This window comes from Dermacentor variabilis, chromosome 3 (assembly GCF_050947875.1).
Source record: "Dermacentor variabilis isolate Ectoservices chromosome 3, ASM5094787v1, whole genome shotgun sequence".
NCBI classification, from domain to species: domain Eukaryota; kingdom Metazoa; phylum Arthropoda; class Arachnida; order Ixodida; family Ixodidae; genus Dermacentor; species Dermacentor variabilis.
Window position 1 is genome coordinate 230,699,443 of NC_134570.1, and position 20,298 is coordinate 230,719,740.

A 20,298-nucleotide genomic window follows, 5' to 3' on the forward strand; every position below is an offset into this window, starting at 1 on the left:
AAACACGAGATCCTCGTGCTTTCCCTTCACCACATCGAACGACAATGCTGTATGTTTGTATTATAGGTGGCAATGCGCCGTATTTATGGGGATCGACTCAATATTGTGCTTACACAAGTAAATTGACGTGTAGTATGCATCATATTCAGCTTTGTCTGATTGGCGATGAAAGATTTGTGCGGCATCGCTGCTCCGATTATCGCATATTTCATTAAATGTGATCCGGTCAGGGGACATATAAGCAGTACAAGGATAGCTTTGTATATTTATTTATTTAGGTACCCACAAAGCCAGTTTGGAATTGCAGCAGGAAGCAGAGAAAGCAGAAATACAGGTACAAAATAACAAGCAAAATAGCACATAAAAACCTTACATAATAAAGCACAAGCCAGAAAAGGATATCACATACAAAACTAGCAGAATGAATAAGAGGAGAAGGACTTGCATGATGCACACATAAAAACAAAACACAAAAGATGCAAGTAGTTTCCTTTGATTCTATACACTGATCCTAGAAGGCAATGTGCAAGTCAATGGGCAGTATTTAGTCGAGTATTGAATGTTGCTATACTCACGTGTGTCTTGGGCACTGCAATGAACAGCTTTAATTTTGTATTTTGTTGCTTGTCAGCAGAGTTCAAATCTGTGCTCCATCACAGACCTTCAAATTTTATCTAGCTTGCTCAAGGATTCATTCAGTGCCTTCATGCTGTAGGAATAAATGCACCATAGTACTGACGACATTATCAGCTGTGTAATTCATAATTGTTGTTTTTGTGTCTGCTCAGCAGTGTCCTTACCTAATTACCTGCTTGCGGTTATTCTGCAGGTTCCAAGCGCTGTGTTTACTGGTTTAAGCGAAGCTTTCACAATGTTTGTGGAGAACAGTGTTCCTGCTTAGCAAAATTTGCATAAAATAATTAATGAAATTTTACATGCCAAAACCATGATCTAGTTACATTATTATATCTGGTATTTGCATTATGGCCGGTACAGGTCACTCATGCAAGACAGTAGCCAGTAGTTAGCTGGAATGACAATGGTTCAATGACTACATTAATATCAGTATGAGGCATTCAGTAAGATCTATTTGGCACAGCAGCAGCCATCGGAAAGTCCACAGGAGAGGCAAAGAAAGCTTAGCTTTAAGAAATCTTCTGGAAGGGTTTGCTCGCTAAAATCAGCTTCACTGGGCCAAAACACCCTTTACAAGACAGATGGCAAAATGACAAGCATGATTATACATAACTTCCTAAATACAAACAGCAAATACACTGACTGCTACGTACACGGCTTCACACTGTGTCTAGACATACATTCAATTAAGAAACTGTTTAGAATGAGATGAAATTTAAAAACAAATGAAAGGAAAACAATGTTACAAGCCAAAAAACGAGAACTGTAACAGGAAAGAGTCTTATGTTAAAGCAAGACATAACAACCACCCTATGTTTAGGAAGTACAAGTGTAGGCCTTTCAACATAAAATTTATTAAGTGGTTGTACTGATTAAATGTAGTGGAATGCTTGCTGCTAATTATTTCGAAACTGAAACATTCCAGACATCATGCACTGTTTCGAATACAAGGTATCACTAGGCTTTAGGAATGCAGATATCATAAGAACTGCTTAAATGCACCAGAAGCAAAAAAAAGAAAAAGAATACAAAAGCTACACTTCAGCGCATGCAGAAAATGTTCATTCTGGTTGTGTATGTAAGACACTTTTGTCCCTACAAAACTGACTAAGAGCTTGGGCAGTGTTCTCTAATAAAATGACACCTTAAAACAAATGTGGACTGACTTGAGCAATTACATATTTCTGCACTCAGACCGGCACATTATTTGCACATTGACAATATGTGCAAACCTTAACGCTCACATGCAGGACGTCCGCCAACCTTCCACCAGTGTCACCATCGAGTGAGGAGGGAAGCGCTGCAGACATCTTAACGAATATGTGCCAGTTTTATGATTTGGCAACGCTTGAAGTGCCGTCACTGTCAGGCGAAAAGTCACAAGCGCCAGCATCGACTCTGTCTTTGGCGTCACACGAGTCTGTGGAGTCTCAGGACATTTTGGAATCTTTTGAATCCCCAATGCTTCAAGAAGTGCTGATTCCTGAGGCTTCTGAGGCACACCATAGCAGGCCGCAGTCACGAGCATTGATGGCTTCAGCAGGCCGTCGCAAACTGGATACGCTGGGAAGTATTGCTTCTGAAGCGACAATGTCAAGAGGGAGGAAAAGGAAAAATAAAGATGAGAGTAAGTTAATATTAGAGGCATTAGGCAATGTTTCAAGTGCAATCAAAAGATGCAAACCATAGGACGACCTCGAACTTTTGCTTTTGCTGTCTCTCTGCTAAAACACGTGAGAGAGGTCGATGAGGATAAGCATCTCAATATGAAAAGTACATTGATGCAAGTAATAAAGTAATTCAAAGAATAATGTTTCTTAATGTATACCTTTTGTATAATAAAGCCAATAGACAATGAAACAAAGCAAATTATTGAGGAAGTTCATTAGTGTATACTGAAATGGAGAAATAAGGAGGAAAATGAAAGTGGATGAAAAGCTAACTTCCCATTGATGGGAGACAAATCCACAACCTTTGAATTATGCTTGCGTTGCTTTACCAATAGAGCTGCAGTAATGGCTATCCCTCTGCCAACTTTCTTGAGCATATATGTGCATGTACTAGATCTCGTTCTGGTAGTGTTAGCCAGTGCTACTTGTGCAACAACACTCCCAGAGACATCTTGTAGACGTAAACATTCTAGGAAATTGATGGTGGAATAGCCTTCACTGTAGTTCAATTGGTTTTGGGTTTAAATCCCACCAGTAGCAAGTTCTATTTTGCCCACTTTCATTTCCCACCTCCTTGTGACATCAACACCAGAAACAAAACTAGTTATTTTCCTCTATGCTTTACTACGTTTCCTTGTCTGCTGGTGTCATACTAAAGGCCCTTAGTTGTTCTATTTTGTTCATTTTACACTGTGTTGTATTTGTATTTTTGTGCATAATTATTTAAGAATTTCATAAGGTTGATATCTGTGGGCCTAGTTCGTTTGCCATTGCTGCTGCAGAGATGTGTGAACATGTTTTAGCAACACACGTACGAGAAAGAAACAAGCACTGACTTGCAACTAAAGGTGTGTTGTTACAAGACAGGTGTTCATCGCTTTCATCTGTCCTTACTCATTGAATGTGTCTTGCAGCAATTAACCTTTTTGAGTTCACTACCTGTGCATGTAGAGTTTGTGATTGCATCTACAGGTGCCTATACATGCCTGTAAAGAAAATGAAATGTAATGGAGCTTCAACCAGTCCCCATCGAAAATTTAGGTCATATGCTGAAAGCTGTAAAGCGTTGCCTCAAGGCGTTCTAGCACCGAAAGCATTTTTAAAATTGCTTTATTATTAGAAGAGATAGCAAAACGTGAAAAGCCTTGCCACCACCGAGCCAGGAGGCGAGGTTCACTGCAAACCATAGACAACCGCTCCCACAACTATCGTCCACAAGCCACATTTCTTGTCCTTTCACTTCCAGAATTGGTTTTGCGTGTTCTGCATTGGATGTTTGGCCAAAGTCTTTGTACGTAATCAGTGACATTGAAGGCACAGAGTAAATGAGGCATTTGTACATATGACCTTGCTTCTCTGGCAGGAAGCAGGGCTACCTGACAGGAGCTGTGAACAGCATGTGAGCTTTAAAAAATTCCTAAGCTTAAAAAAGATGTTAGAAATTTCTGCTGCTGTCATGCTGTGCAGCAGTTTAATAATTTGCAGACACGATCGTCACAATACCACTTACACACCATTGCCGAGTCTAGCCGCCTCAATCCCCACACAGTAAGCAAAGGCAATGTGTTGCCCAGATGCCAAGTAGCTGGAATGCAAGTTGGAAAAAAATTAGTACCGATGTCTCAATCGTTGTTTGCACATTAATTATGATGGCCTGACTTTTCTTGAGAATGATCTCCATGACTGTGGGGGCACTTCTTGGGTGACATGTGATCAAAATTCATTTGTGTAGGTTGGCTACCACCTTTGTTGAATACATGTGCAAGCATTCCTCAGTGCATGTTTTACAAGTTGCACAAGGTCAAAAGTGCTGAGGTAGCTTTTGTGCGATGCCACTCGATGTCAAAGTTTTTCAATTAAGTTAGCCATTACTCTTATACTGGTGATGCACAAAAGTGCAAACTTTCAGTCTCTGTGATCATGTCATAATTTCTTTTCGGGTATTTTTTTTTTCATGTGCATAGTCACTAGCTTCATTACTATTTCTCTTGTTTTGTATCAGTTTTGTGTCCCATTCTTTAGTTTTTTTATGAGTTAATAAATATTTAGTTGTGTATAATGAACTAGATTATGTGTTAGTATTTTTTATGCATGCTCACTGTCATTTTCTTTGTTCTTTCTTTTGTTTTGCTTCAATGTTTTGTGACCCCTTCCTGATTGGCTGCCAAAAGGTGGCGGGCAGTATTATGTAAATAAATAATATAATATAAATGATACATTAAATGACAAAGAAACGATGTTCTTCTATATTCCTACAATTGCATATTATTTCTGTAGGGGCAACTATCTTTTACAACCCTCAATGCTATAACCCAAGTCCTTCTCCAGGCTCCAGGGGTTTCTCGAATGTGGTGCTGCCGTGTGAGGTCCACTGCGACAAAGCTCAATAGCTTGTCAAAGAGCTGTGGCGTCACGCGAGAGAACTTGTAGAAAAATCCATGGTCATCCTGACGCATCCGTTGCATCTGTAAAAAATGATGCATTATTACTTGACAGAAGGCCCGTGCCCTACCCACAAACACGCGCAGGTATCAGGAGCTGTATACTTTTCAGTGACACACACGCATGGCCATTAGCCATGATTAATTTTGCCCTCTGCTTTGTTTATATGCTTGAATACAAACACTGTGTCGGCAAGCAGGAGAGCCAGTAAACATTATATTTCACGACAACTGTGCGGCCACTGCCAAGAAACTTCGGAAATCAGTCGCAGAGCCTTTAAACCTGCCAGGTCACAATTTAATTACATTACACTTCTTATTCTACAGTCACACTTCCAAGAGACAGAAAATATAGAACTCGTATCTCATCCACAAGCTTTATATATGACGACCAATACGTTTAAAAAGGTGTTCTTGAATCCATGTGTTATACTAATGGCACAAATATAACTAGCAGTCCTTAACCTTTTCTGTAGGGGTGTGCTAATGCCGAATAGTAAATTTAGAATCAAATATCGAATATAGCAGGAAATTTATTACAGAACTTAATTTTTACAAATTCTGTGCAAGAAAAGGGGATGCTACACAAGCTCTGCATCAACAGTATGGTCTACTGTTAATAATGAAGGGAGCTCCAAGTTAGTATTCCAGCAGTGGTTACACCTCTGTTATAGTATATGAAGGTCTGGAAAATATTTCTTTTATTAACAGATTGTGTGTTGAATAAAATCAAATGCTTCTTCCCCTCTGAAGCTGAAGAATTAGTGGCAGTATGTTGTACTGCATATATGGGTTAGACAGATGGCTGTTGAAACGGTGTGAAGTATCGTCCCCGCGTATCCAATATATGATCTGTGTGCCTCCGGCTGCTAATCTGCCTGATCTTCGCCTATGCTTTCGCACTTTCTGAAGTACGCCCTGTTCTTGTTGTTCCCTCTGTTCACATACGTCACATTATCATTTTGATCGGTGCTGTCAACCTGGACGACCCTTGTGCCGACGACGCGGTGCTGTTCTGCTAATTGTGGCGTTCGCATCCTGTGAGTACGATCCCCGCATTACTATTTTAACCCTTTCACTTATGTCTTCTATATGCACGCACTTAAAAATGCTGATAAGCATTGCTGTCCTGAAGAAGATAAGTCCCCATGCCCAAGCACTGGCTCCCCATTTCTACCACTGTAGATCACCAAAAGGAAAGAAGTTACTCACAGCCATAAAGTCCTTCTTCTTTATGCCGTTGAAAGATGGGCCGGACCCGCCAATGTCGCTGCAGACGTTTTCTGTGCTCTTGCCGCCTTTGCAGAAGCAGCAGCAACAAAAGCTTCTTTCTCATGTGGTACATTGCAAGTCATCATCATCATCATCAGCCTGGTTACGCCTACTGCAGGGCAAAGGCCTTTCCCATACTTCTCCAACTCCCCGGTCATGTACTAACTGTGGCCATGTTGTCACTGCAAATTTCTTAATCTCATCCGCCCACCTAACTTCCTGCTGCCCCCTGCTACGCTTCCCTTCCCTTGGAATCCAGTCCGTAACCCTTAATGACCATCGGTTATCTTCCCTCCTCATTACATGTCCTGCCCATGCCCATTTCTTTTTTTTGATTTCAACTAAGATGTCATTAACTCGTGTTTGTTCCCTCACCCAATCTGCTCCTTTCTTATCACTTAACATTTGCATTGTTTTGGCATTTACATTTTACATCAGTCTAAACCTTCGTTCTTTTCTTAAATGTTTCTATGTACTGATCTATTTACTGTATGTGCTATTTATTTCCGGGCCAATGATTCTATGGTTTTCTTTTCTTTGTTTACTTCTGATGTAAGCCAATTTTATTGTTATATAATACTTATTGCTTATGTATATTCTGCTTTTTCAAAATCTATCACGTTGAAGCAAAAGTAATGCTTCGGAGACATGCGTTCTGAATAATTGAATTTTTCGTTTCTGTGTGCTGCATGTTAAAGATATGTTTGGCAAATATGTATGTGAATGATATGTCAATGCTGCCTTGAACTGTAGGGGCACAGAGGCTCTGTAAGGCATTTTGCCTTTATCTCGACCCCCTACACGGAGAGAATTTGTGAAACAACAAAACAAACAAACAAACGTTAGACCCATCATTCATCTTTCCATAACTCATTGTGTCGTCCTCAATTTAAGTAGAACCCTTTTCGTAAGCCTCCAGGTTTCTGCCCCGTACGTGAGTACTGGTAAGACAGCTGTTATACACTTTTCTCCCGAGGGATAATGGCAACCTGCTGTTCATGATCTGAGAATGCCTGCCAAACGCACCCCAGCCCATTCTTATTCTTCTGATTATTTCAGTCTCATGATCTGGAACCGCAGTCACTACATGTCCTAAGTAGATGTATTCCCTTACCACTTCCAGTGCCTCACTACCTATCGTAAACTGCTGTTCTCTTCCGAGACTGTTAAACATTACTTTAGTTTACTGCAGCTTAATTTTTAGACCCACCCTTTGGCTTTGCCTCTCCAGGTCAGTGAGCATGCATTGCAGTTGGTCCCCTGAATTACTAAGCAAGGCAATATCAGCGAATTGCAAGTTACTAAGGTATTCTCCATTAACTCTTATCCCCAATTCTTCCCAATCCAGGTCTCTGAATACCTCCTGTAAACACGCTGTGAATAGCATTGGAGAGATCGTATCTCTCTGCCTGACGCCTTTCTTTATTGGGATTTTGTTGCTTTCTTTATGGAGGACTACGGTGGCTGTGGAGCCGCTATAGATATCTTTCAGTATATTTACATACCGCTCGTTGACGCCCTGATTCCGCAATACCTCCATGACTGCTGAGGTTTCGACTGAACCTTAGTAAATGCTTCGTAGACAACGGACAGTAAGCTGATCGGTCTATAATTTTTCAAGTCTTTGGCGTCCCCTTTCTAATGGATTAGGATTATGTTAGCATTTTTCCAAGATTCCGGTACGCTCGAAGTCATGAGGCGTTGCATATACAGGGTGGCCAGTTTCTCTAGAACAATCTGCCCACCATCCTTCAACAAATCTGCTGTTACCTGATCCTCCCCAGCTGCCTTCCCCCTTTACTTCTTCCGGCGTTACCTGTGGGATTTCAAATTCCTCTAGACTACTCTCTCTTTCATTATCGTCATGGGTGCCACTGGTACTGTATAGATCTCTATAGAACTCCTCAGCCACTTGAACTATCTCATCCATATTACTAATGATATTGCCGGCTTTGTCTCTTAACGCATACATCTGATTCTTGCCAATTCCTAGTTTCTTGCCAATTCCCGTCTCTCCGCTAAGCCCCAATAGCACAGGACGTGCCCGCTTTTTAGCACTGTATATGCTTCTTTTGGCCTCCTAACTTCACTGAGCCCTATTATATCCCATTTACTGCCCTCTAATTCCTCCAATAGCACTGCTAGACTTGCCTCACTAGATAATGTTCTAGCGTTAAACGTTGCCAGGTTCATATTCCAATGACGGCCTGTCCGCTTACTTGTATCCTCTAGCTTACTGGTATCCTAACGGAGTTACCACCGACTTCTATTGCACACTCCTTAATGATGCCCATAAGATTGTTGTTCGTTGCTTCAACACTAAGGTCCTCTTCCTGAGTTAAAAGCCTGTTCTGTAGCTTGATCCGGAATTCCTCTATTTTCCCTCTTACCGCTAACTCATTGATCGGCTTCTCACGTACCAATTTCTTATGTTCTTTCCACAAGTCTAGGCCAATACGAGTTCTTACCATCCTGCACTGCAGCGCACCTTGCCGAGCACAGCCACATCTTGTATGATGCCAGGGTTAGCGCAGAGTATAAAGTCTATTTCATTTCTAGTCTCGCCATTCAGGCTTTTCCACGTCCACTTTTGGCTATCCCGCTTGTGGAAGAAGGTATTCATTATCCGCATATTATTCTGTTCTGCAAAGTCTACTAATAACTCTACCCTGCTGTCCCTAGAGCCTATGCCATAATCCCCCACTGACTTGTCTCCAGCCTGCTTCTTGCCTACCCTGGCATTGAAGTCGCCCATCAGTATAGTGTATTTTGTTTCTTTACCCGTCGCCGATTCCACGTCTTCATAGAAGCTTTCGACTTCCTGGTCATCATGGCTGGATGTAGGGGCGTAGACCTGTACGACCTTCAATTTGTACTTCTTATTAAGTTTCACAACAAGACCTGCCACCCTCTTACTAATGATATAGAATCCCAGCATTGTGGGTAGAGAACGCTGAAGCTGGCGAAGCAAGTGGCTAAGCAAAAGCTTGACAGCAACATCGTGCGAGGTCACGCGCAGATGTCAAGTACAGGCATGGTCAAGCAGACGCTATCGCGCGTGAAGTTGATCATTGATGTAGCTTTGCTTGCCATAAGGATGTGTAGATACAAACGGCATGCATTTGTCAACTTAAAAACAATATACTAGCTTAACATTGATACATGAAATAGAAAAGGCTAGCCATAATGAAATTAAGGATAAGCTTTTCTCAAACCCAAAGATGAACGTTTCAGCGTATGCACCTGCGTATGCACTCGGAGACGCGTATACACGAGATGCATATCCTGTGCTACGTGTGGTTGGGCCTTTACAGCCATGCACAGTCACAGCCGAGATGTGCGCCAACCTACCTCCTCCCACCCTCACTCCCCCTCGCAGGCACTCGATCGTGTTACAGCGAGCTTGCTCCCCTCCCTGTCTTTCTGTTTCCTTGCACGGGAAGGCAGTGTTCCACAAGCCACCATCTATATTGCCTCCCCCTCGCGCATGCTTTCACCCATGCCGAAAGTGCAAAGTGCATGGGGCACGATAGGATCTTATCGCACTTGGACTTTATACAGAACTTGATACGGCCACACTTGTCAAGCCACATGCGATTTGAGAGGTGCGTTTGCAAGCAGCCACTTGTAATTCAACCATTTGGCCATATGCAACCACAGAAGTTTCCATTTATTGTCTGGGCATTCCCTTGCAGGGGAAGCAAAATTTCGTTCCATTGAAATCGCATACAAATACACTTTGTTAAATTGAGGTTCTAAATACATGCAGTTCTATGGACAAGAGGTTATAAAAAGTTAAATACTTTGTTAAATCGAGAATTTTGTTATATTGAAATTTGTTATGTCAAGGTTTAACTGTGCAAGAGTTTCTGACAAACTATAACCTTTTGTAGGATTTTCAACATGGTTTTAGGAAGGGGATGTCTACTGTTACTCAGCTTGGCACTGGACAGACGGATGTCTTGTTTCTGGACTTTTGTAAGGCATTAGACAAGGTGCCTCACGACAAGTTGTACAAACTGGAATACCATCAGGCTTCCATTCAGAAGTACTCAATGTATCAGGACGCACCTTAGGAACAGGCACCAATATGTTGAAATTAAGAAGTGCCCTTCAGATGTGCTTCCTGTTAGTTCCGGAGTTCCCCAGGGCAGTGTGTTGGGCCCTCTGTTGTTTTTAATCTATGTTAATGGTTTGGTTGACATACTTGGTATTTATAAGAGTGTTTGCAGATGACTGTTTTCAAAGAAATATCATCTGAAAGTGATCATATTATTGTGCAGAAATCCGTTGTAGTGACTACTGACTAGTGTGTGCATTTATGCAGATTACACTCATGCAGATTACACGGAACAAAACACCCAGTACATTTACTTATTGATTAGTGAACAGTCCTATTGTAGAAGTTGACAAGTACAGGTATCTAGGCAATACGCTAACCAATCAACTTACCTGGTCTACACATATCCGGGACAACTCAACACAGGCTTTAAGGAAGCTATGGGTCATTAAAAGAAACGTGAAAGATTAGCCAATCAGCACAAAAATTGCAGCCTATAATGCTTGTATAAGGTTGAAGCTTGAATATTCCACAGTAGTATGGGATGCACATTTTCGTAAGGACATTAAACAATTAGAGTGCGTTCAGAGGAAAGCTGTGCACTTTATGGGAAGTATAAAAGAGAAGACTCACCAACTACTTTAGTGCTACAGAGCAACATTCAAACACTGGAAACAGGCAGAAAGATTAGCCGATTAACACTATTTTATAAGTACTTTTTTAGGGAACTTAATGTAATCTTACTAGCTCATCTGAAGTCGACTTGCACAAGAAGAACAAGACATACTAGAGAGTTTCATAATAGGGGCCCCAAATGTTTGGTGCCTCAAAGAGCTTTGCAGGTTTATTGTTGAGAGTGAAGAGTTTTAGAATAAGGCTTTGCATTTGCGGATAGTGCCTTGTGCTTGCAGTGCCATTACAGTGTCAAAGAAAAGCTACTATAAATATTAAATCAAGATATGGCGCTTTATGATATGAGTAATTTTGACATTCGTGTCCACGCATGTACTTAAGGTGTAGAGGTTATTCTATTAGGAGCAAGCAATCAGTTGTGCTTAGTTTTGAGTAACCAGATATACGTGCTTTCATCAGCCAAGTTAAATAATTTGCTTGTAGGCCTATCAACCATGAAATCAACAATGGAATTTGGAATCAGCGGCATCTAATGGATAAATCTTCATAACACACGCTAGTTGAGAGAAAGCTACAATCGTAGTCACTTTGCCTAGCTTGTGAACTTCACACATTACCCTGAATAGCGCCAAGTTTGATGCTAGGTTAGAGCCGTCGCTTCAATGGGTGCCGCCATGTTTGTTGACGCGAAGCTTTTGGGTAGCGTTTGGGGCTACCGCTAAATCAGTGAAATAGCGCGCCCGATGCAAAACCCAAATGCAGTTTGGGTCTCGTGCATGCGCCACAGCTTCGACACTATTTCTTCGGGGCCCCAAACGTTTTGTGTCCCTATTATGAAACTCTCTAGTAAGCAACATTTGTTAACTCCAATATTCACCAGGACTAACACATACAAGTACAGTTTCTTTCGTACAGTTTCAGAAGAGTGGAATTCTCTGCCGGACAGCAACGTTGGCACCAATAACTTTGCAAATGAGCTGGAATGTACTTTCATATGATTATTCTACTTCCTAAGTGATAGCTATTTTCAGTACTGTACTGTCTGATGTTTAACTTGTAATACATTGTCTGTTACTCGTTTGTCACTTAGCTTATAACCCCTTCTGCTTGGGCTACAAAGTTGGCCTGCAGTAGGTGTAAATAGTTAAATAAATAAATAAATAAATAATAAATAAATAAATGTGAATTTGCAAACGACAAGGATGCACAATTGCCCTGCAATTCATATGATACCCAACATACGCTTTCCCACTGTGCCTGTAATCTTGGAGCCCATACACTGATGAGCCCCACACTGAGAAGGCGCCACACTCCAAATAAAAAGTTTTAATGGAAGGGTGTGAAGAGATAAAGTCAGCAATATCTTTTGAAAAATTCAATAAGCTCGGCCAAACTGCATTTCATGTTGAAATGAAATAAATGCTAAATAATAAAAGCTATAAATTGTAGAACAATTTACAAATTTAAACATGCAATACAAAACACTGTTTTCTGATCACAGCAGGTTTAATGAATGTTAATGGAGCTTTAAATTGTTTGATGTCAATAGTGATGTTATAAATGTTATATTCTGAATGTATAACTTTTGTTATTAACAGAATGTTCTTATTTTTTGCAGTGCTGTATTTACTTAGTTACTTGCTATTTTGCAAACAGTCCATACTTTGAGGTAAAGTGAGGTAAAGGTTTTAGTCAGGAGGTTTACGACCTCCTTTTGCCTTACCTTGCGGGCAAACCTTGTACTTGTTTTGCCCAAATAAATAAAAAAAACTAAAGAATAAAGAGAAATGTAGCTCATTTATTTATCACCAATGGTAAACTATAATTTACTTCTTATAAATAGGACATGTTGCTTGGCAGGAACTGGTGCCACATTTTCCCAACAGCAGTTGTGGTCCTACACTATGTTAACGCCACCTTATTGCTTAAAAGAACTCTGTTTATTGTATAAGTGACATTTTGGACACCTTGCAACACTAATCCATTGCCAAATGCTTGGCCTAGTAATTTGCTTTTAGTTTTCCTTTAAAGCAACTGCAGACAAGTTCATATTTCTGCATGAGATGAACAAGAGACCATGTATCGGCCTAAAAATTTCACAACAGCTAATAAGCCTACATAGGCTACACAACTATAGAGTAGCAAGACGCAGTATGTAGCAAGAAGAGGAAACGAGGGGCTAGATTTTTATTAATTTCAGCTACACAACGCTAACAGACAATAAAGTTTTTCAAAAATGGTGTTAATGCAACTTAAGATGGTAATTTTCTAACAAACTATAGTCCCCATTTTTGTAAACAATAACCTTTGCAATCTTTTAGTGGGTCTGGGTCAGTAGCAGTGTAGAGAGAGAGAGATTTAATATTTTTTGAAATGGTTTGCACAGTGTATATCAATACAATGCTTTAAAACCCCTGCGGATATACCATAAGACCCAGCAGAATGTTTGAATGGCCATGCCATTAATTGCGGACACCATCTCTTCCACTGTAATGTCCACAATACCAAATGACCCCAAGTTATTCTTCTTGGGTAAGTAATAGAAGAAAGAAGAGGGACATTATTAGATATTGCTTGACCAATCATACAGAAGTACGAATTAAACGACATCACTAAGGATTCCATAGATATACCTAAGATTTTCAACTCTGGCATTGTACATACTCTAACCAATGGCTTGACTACTGGGTTGATAATACACCACATATCCTTTGAATTACCAGAATTAGGAGCTACTAAATTTGTGTAATACTCTTTTTAATGAATATGTATAGCGCTAGTTACTATATTTTGAGCCATACAAAACTTTTGCTCATATTATTTGTTACCCCTATGTGACTTTACCTTATTGTGCCAAAAGTCTAATTTTAGCAGTCCATTTGTCACCCAAGGACGGATAGAAACAAACAGATAACATCACATGAAGCACATTTAATGCGATTGGCATTCTTTGGAAATGTCAGCACTTTCAGGAAACTGTCTATTTGTCTGTATATCTAACCGTCTTCCCTCCAATTTGGGTCACCGGGTATTCCATGCTAACAGGGTTTAAAACCAACCATCGGATGACCTTGGGTCACAGGGTACCAGCTGCTCCTCAATGGATCTCTTTGGTCACTGGGCATGTGCCACTCTTCAACGAACTTGGGTCTCTGGTATGTGCAACAGAGTATGTACAACTCTTCAATGACAAAGAAAATCATTAAAAATTTATCTGGCCCAGGGCGGAATCAGACATGTATTACACATATTCGGACAACCAGGTCTAAATATGCATTCACAATGCACAAGCTTCACGGCAGCGCCACCAGAAGGCACAGCATGTCCAGGGCAAAGCGGGAGAGAGGAGGAACCCGGCTGCATACACGCCTCACGCCCAACGACGCGTCTCTACGGCCTGGCTACTTTGCTTCAATGCTCATCGCACTAACACGAACTTTCATCATTAGGTGGGCTTTGTGGGAATTCCTTTTTTCTTTTGAAGTTAATGACACAATCAAGTCACATTGGCCTGAATACGAATTAGATGTTTCTTTTAAGAGTGAACCTTACTGTACAATAAGCAAAGGCATTCACTTCCAGCTGTCTACTTCGGAAATGTCAAACCAAACTTTACACATGTGGACAAAAAACAACAGAATTCGCTTCGAAAGTGGAGATACAGAAACTATGTACTGTATTCATTTTCATGCGAGATCGTGGAGCACAACAATAAATCTCATGCTACTTCATTTTTCATTTTAAACAGCGCCAAAAAATGCACAGAGGAGCAAGACCACAGAACCAGTGCTGTGATCTGTACCAACTAGCTCGCGCCCAAACCCTTCTACTTCATTTTATTATTATTTTTTTAAAATTCTGGTGGTGTGATGCAGAGCAGTGCAAGCAGTGTTACAGCATGGAGAGAGGCAGCACTAAAGGTGTGGCCTAGTAATAAGAATGGTTAACAACTCCATCAGTCTTAGTGATCCACATAGCTGTCCCTTGAATTTGTTTTTCGCTTTCGGATCATGCTTGCACACCCTCATGTTGATGCAACTCATGTCTCACTCATATACACCCAACCACTGCTTAGTGAAACCCAACATATGTACATGGGTTGTGCAAAGAAGTGTTTTGGGGTACCAACAAGTAGCAAGCGTTCCTTCACATGCAGCTCTAGCCTTGGCTTGACCAACAAAGGCCAGATTTGCACTATGTTCAGAAAAAGAAAGAAATAGCCTGACGTCATTACTTGTCAGCCACTTTTTTTGCATTAAGCAATATTCTCTGGATGTAGGGGTTAAATAAGGGCCTAAACTTGTACTTCTATTGCAGGTCATATTCTGAACCTCTCAGTTTGAGCTACTGAACATCTGCTCAGAAATTCAAGTCTGCTACATTTATTTTGATGCATATCCAAAGTTTGAAAATACGAGAGCAACTTAAAAGCTACCAGAAACATCACTTACTGTTGTCAATAAAACTGCTAGAGACAGGGGGAGGCAGCATGGCTTTTACAGAGGATGGCACGTGCAACACACCAGGGTGAAGTAAAGACCAAAAAAAGAATATTTATAACAGAATCTTCTAGGAAGATTAAAAACACCTGCATACACGCTTTTTCACTTCGACGTGTACGCGGTCGGACAACTTCATCCTGGTTACTATTGGTTGTCAGGTTACACGTGCCATCCTCTATAAAAGCCATGCTGTTTTTCAATGAAAATTCAGTTGCAAGTACCGCCCTGTGTTGTAGTCTCCCTCCGTCCCGTGTCTGTAGTGGTTTTATCCACAATGTCTCACCAATTGGCCTACAGCTTTACCCTGCTAAATCACTTACTGCACAGTGCCATTGTAACCAATCACAGCTACCAGTTTATAACATTTTTTCTCCTTAATGTTTACAACAAATTTATCCATACTGCAAAATGTGTAGGAAGATAACCCATACGAAATTATTGTGATAGCATTTGTAGGGACATTCGAGATGTGTTTCTGCTACTCGATGTGCTGCCAAGGTATTGAAGGTGCATGCATGGCCTATGCAGCCTGTATGTAGAAGGTTAGCGGGTTTTCAGTGACGTAAGCAAAGCGCAGTGTGTTTGGCTGCAAAAATGACCTGACAAAGTGGGTGCATCACCACTCATCGCTTAATTGGGTATTCAGGGAAGGCTGGACTGCGTTTCACTGCTGGCATAATAATTGTGTGCACACACACTTGCCTTCCTGCTGATCAGATATGTGCATACCCGACCACTGTCCATACAATGGTTCATGCAGAACAGACAGCAAATGTCAAGCTAAAATGATTTAATTCCTTCATTGAACACTGACAAGCATGAATGGTTTCCATTGGTCTTATCTCGAGCACTATCGAGGTACGTCAACAGCAACGCAGCTGGCAGTGCTCTTTATCATGCCAGTGTTGCAGCACATCTTCACCACCCCCCCAACTGGCTGTTACCTTGCATATCATCATCTCTTCCCCACATATTGTTACAAGCCTATCTGAGGCCCTTGAACACAATTCTAAACCTCACCACCACTTTCTGTGATTTGCCCTTAGGGCGAAACTGCCAATTTTTCTTACATAAATGAACTATGTTCTCTAGAATGCTTCTCTGATTATATATTTTAATTTTACATTTCAGCCTTTCCAGTTAGAGAGAGAGAGAGAGAGTATAACTTTATTGAGAAAAGGCAAAAAAGAAAAGAGAAACTTAACGTAGGTGGAGCCCCTAGTCCTGGGCCCCACTGGCTTGAGTGGCTCGCTAGGCTTGGTCCAGGAGAGCCAGCTGGCTGTCCTTTTCCTTGTCTGCAAGCCATGCCTCCCACTGCCTTCCAGTTACTGTTTTAATAGGGCTGTGCATTTGTTGGCCTAGATTCATTTCATAACCCTGGCCCCCAACAGCTTCATGCTTTCGAGACCATAGTATCATATCCATAGGCTTTGCTATATTCATAGAGTACTCACCCGAAGTAGACCAAACTCTGCAATAAGGCTGAAGGGCCCAGCCAGAGACTCGTCCCACACGATAGCCTGTAAATCACGTTGAATATGTAACACTGCACTAAGCTAGTATAGCACCGAAAGGATGTACTTGCTTAGCTTTTCTCGTTTTATTTTCCTTTGTCTCAATGTGTTTCTTGATTTTAGTTGTTTCCAATGTTTCCAATGCAATGAAAAAAAAAAGTTAACTGTTATCCTTGGTTGCGAACAGGCCTACAAGAGGGCCTGTCGCAGGCAGGAGTTTTTCAGGAAAGTGCATGTTCCCTTTGCCAGACGTGCATCACACACACACTTTGTGGCACAGTACACTTGCTTTTTTTTTTTTTTCATGGCGTTAGAGCACTACATTCCAAGTTTAGAAATGCATGTCGTCCTTCCGATAAGCAATTATTCGCTATGAATAACCTATTCGCCTGATTTACAGAAAGAAACGATTGCCAATTGCAAAGTGATTTACAGAATTCAGTACACGCTTAAGAGCAAACGTCAAAGAAAGTTTAAATTTTGTAACGCTTTATCAGTCTACTCCAACAACAAATTGAAACCGAGGTACAAACACAGGAAGTTGCAATACTACTGCAAGAAGGCAAGTAAGTGCTACTACAGGATACGAAGAGAGTCAACGGTCTTCACATGGTTTGTGCCCGTGACGTTTAAACAAGCACGCGATAAATTTGACGATGCTTTCATCGTCCCATGCGATCATTTTAAGGAGTACACGTCGCACAACAAATGTTAACATGGTTTCCCCGTTAATTTTATTTGCACATGAATGGCAAAATGGTCACAATTTGAACGAAGATAATCGAAGTGTCTTACTGGTCTGAACGCATTAGGAACAGATGCGTAGTAAAAGCTTTGACTGCTTCAATGAAAACACGAGCGCGCACACCGATGAAAAGAAGCCGACAATGACAACTTGAGTGTTCGCTTTCACGCTGAAGATATCAAACGCAGTCACCGACAGCAGTTCGCTTCCTTATAGCACCAAGCATCGAAGCTTTGTTTTTTCGTGCACTCCCGCATTTACGGAATTTCATTCATATTTTTTTTTACCTTGGTGCCATTGCATTTGTCGAGCAATTCAATGAGTTCTCTTCTTGCTGCCTCACGTAGCAGCGCGACGTTGACCCTGCCGTTGGCCAAGTGCGCGGCCATTTTTAAACACCGCCCCTTGCTTCCACGCTTGCTTCCTACCAGTGTTTCGATACTCCTATCCTGTTTTGCGAACTCCACGTGATCCTCTTTTTCATAAACCTGTCGTTTGGAGGCGCTATAAGCATACTCCGCTACAGAGTCGATAAAGTGCCGTTAGGATAAGCACAATTTATAGGGCTACCTAAATTGGCCGTGTCTGCTGTGCCCGGGGCACATCAGTGCCCGAAATGTCTACGTTCACCTATGACGTCACGTCCGCTATAACCCATGATGTCACATCCGTTCATTTTCATGGCGTCTGTCTTAGGGAGCCGGCACGAGCACATCGAAATTGGATTTCACCGCTCTTTCTGCGCACGCGCGAGGAGCAGTAGTTGCGAGAGAGAAATGTGGGGACTTTTGGTGCTCAAAATTTCTCTTCGCCTAGGTACTACGGGGAAGAAAGCTGTTAGCTCCGTTTGTCCCTAGCCGAGCTTGCAGCACAGAATCGACAGGATGCGTGGGCGGCAAGACCAGAAAGCCGCGTCCGAGGCGAGTTTGTTGCTATTTTGTTGCAACGGCAGCATATTAAATTTTGTAGTCGCAGGGGATACGTTTGGAAGTGAGGTGTCTTCTCGAATGACTTTAGTGGCAAAGTATTACGTCGTGCCGATGCATTGTTCATTAGTGTCGTTGATCAAGGTCAGCATACCACGCACTTCAGGGGAATCGCAGGAACGGAAACAGTTTATGAATTAACTGCCGTGCCGATGCATTAGTTCTTAATGTAACTGAGCATACAACACACTTGGAGATTCGTGGGAATGGAAATTTTGTACTCTGTATGTGTATGTGTGTACTTGCGTCGCCATGCGATCGAGCCGTAGATCGTTGTGAGAGCTGTACAGCCACACTGGCAAAACACTACGCCCTGCGGATGAATACGGAAGAAATGTATGCTAAAGAAAAATGGTCGTCATGCAACTTCATAGCAGTAGACCTTTGTGAAAGCTGTACAGTAACACTGATATTGGCTAGTTAATAATCCCGGCTGTTACAATGTCTAGCTCATATAAGGGGCGCTCTATGTGGACGAAACAAGGGCTCAGATCGCTACAACCGCATGCGAAATACTCTGAATGCCTGCCAGTACACTTGTTCGGCGTCTCCGTGCTTGTACTGCGGCAGGAGACGTGACGGCAAGTGGGCACGTATATCACAGTGGCCGCTTTCCACTCTTGGTATACTTTGCCGCAATACAATGCGCATGCTTCATTGCGCGACACTGGTGCCCTGCAGCGAAGCTGGCTTTAGGCAAACGGCATTATGCAACGCTCGAGCCATCTTGTCCGTCACTGCGGATAGAAAACGCATACACGATCAACCTATTTGAGCTGCATCATTTTGTCGATGTTTACCCCTCTATACTAAATGAAGAGGATAACGTACGCCAGTGTGGGCGATTTAAAAGATTAATAAAAAGCCCGGTAACATATGTGCTGTCAGTGAAAAAACACTATTAATGCAGGTCTCCACGCTCCTGTAAAGAAAAAAAAAAAGATGCAATTCAGTGGTGACCCTCTGGAGGTGGATCCGTACCTATGTAAGCACAGCCGGCTCATTAGTCACAAAGTAGGAGCTGAAGAGAACTTTTTAATGCTCATTAGACTACATTGACAGCGATTATTTGTGGTCAGCCAGTGACAAATGCATTGCACCAAACAGTGAGACTTCGTCTTAATCCGCAATGCTTACGTGGCGAACAGGAGAGCAAAAGGTGAAAACAATGTTTTCATACAAGGCAAGTCATCCATGTAGTGGAATTGCATTTATCGTTGGTGTAGTGTTGATGCACTTTCTGAAGTCCAACCTTTAATGCAGCTTAGTTTCCGTTGGTGCAAGTGCTTCTACTGGAAACATCCAAAATATGATTTATCAAATCAGGTTGCCGTCTTGTAATTTTTGAAATTTTCCTCTGGTCTTAAGTCTTTTCTGAATCTGGAAGAGCTGGCTGATTGTACATTTCATCTCGAGATAGTTTACACACTTCCAGCAACACAGGTTACCACACTTTGTTGAGTGCAGATGAGCACTGCAAATTCTATCATTTTGATGAGGCACCGATCTAATGCCACTCACTCTTGCCACAACGCTTTCTCAACTTGTACTGTACTTGTTTTTTCCACCTTCCATTTGCAGCACCAGGGCTAAGGCACAACAGCAATAACATTTCTAGCAGAAAATGCTTGCTCCTTGGCATCTGATCCCCCGTTCATTTGCTACTTTCTTCCAATTTTTTTTAATGTGATGCTCCTGCCTTCACACACTGTCAGACTGTTCTCCTTCATGCGTTTCCTTGTACTCTTTCTGTCCGCTTCTTGCTCAACATACCGTGCATGCCTTCAGTCATGTCCAATTGATCAATGCAGTCTTGTCCTTTTCTATCTCTCCTCCAGA

General features: G+C 41.7%; 1 protein-coding gene across 10 annotated transcripts in view; it reads right to left on the minus strand.

Annotated features, from left to right (window-relative positions):
* car (vacuolar protein sorting-associated protein 33A) overlaps positions 1-18,063 on the minus strand; it is a 240,063-nt gene extending 222,000 nt beyond the window's left edge. Inside the window, exons 1-3 of one of the 10 annotated variants that reach the window (XR_012826926.1) lie at positions 17,902-18,063; positions 16,669-16,734; positions 10,472-10,517 (exon numbers count right to left, since the gene is read on the minus strand). Coding sequence is in view for 6 of the 10 variants with exons in the window: in XM_075686939.1 (XP_075543054.1) it covers positions 10,472-10,517; positions 16,669-16,734; positions 17,902-17,987 (198 nt within the window). In the remaining 4 variants the exon portion in view is untranslated. The other 9 variants (XM_075686939.1, XM_075686940.1, XM_075686935.1 and 6 more) reach the window with 9 other exon arrangements.
* Between the last annotated feature and the right edge of the window lie 2,235 nt (positions 18,064-20,298).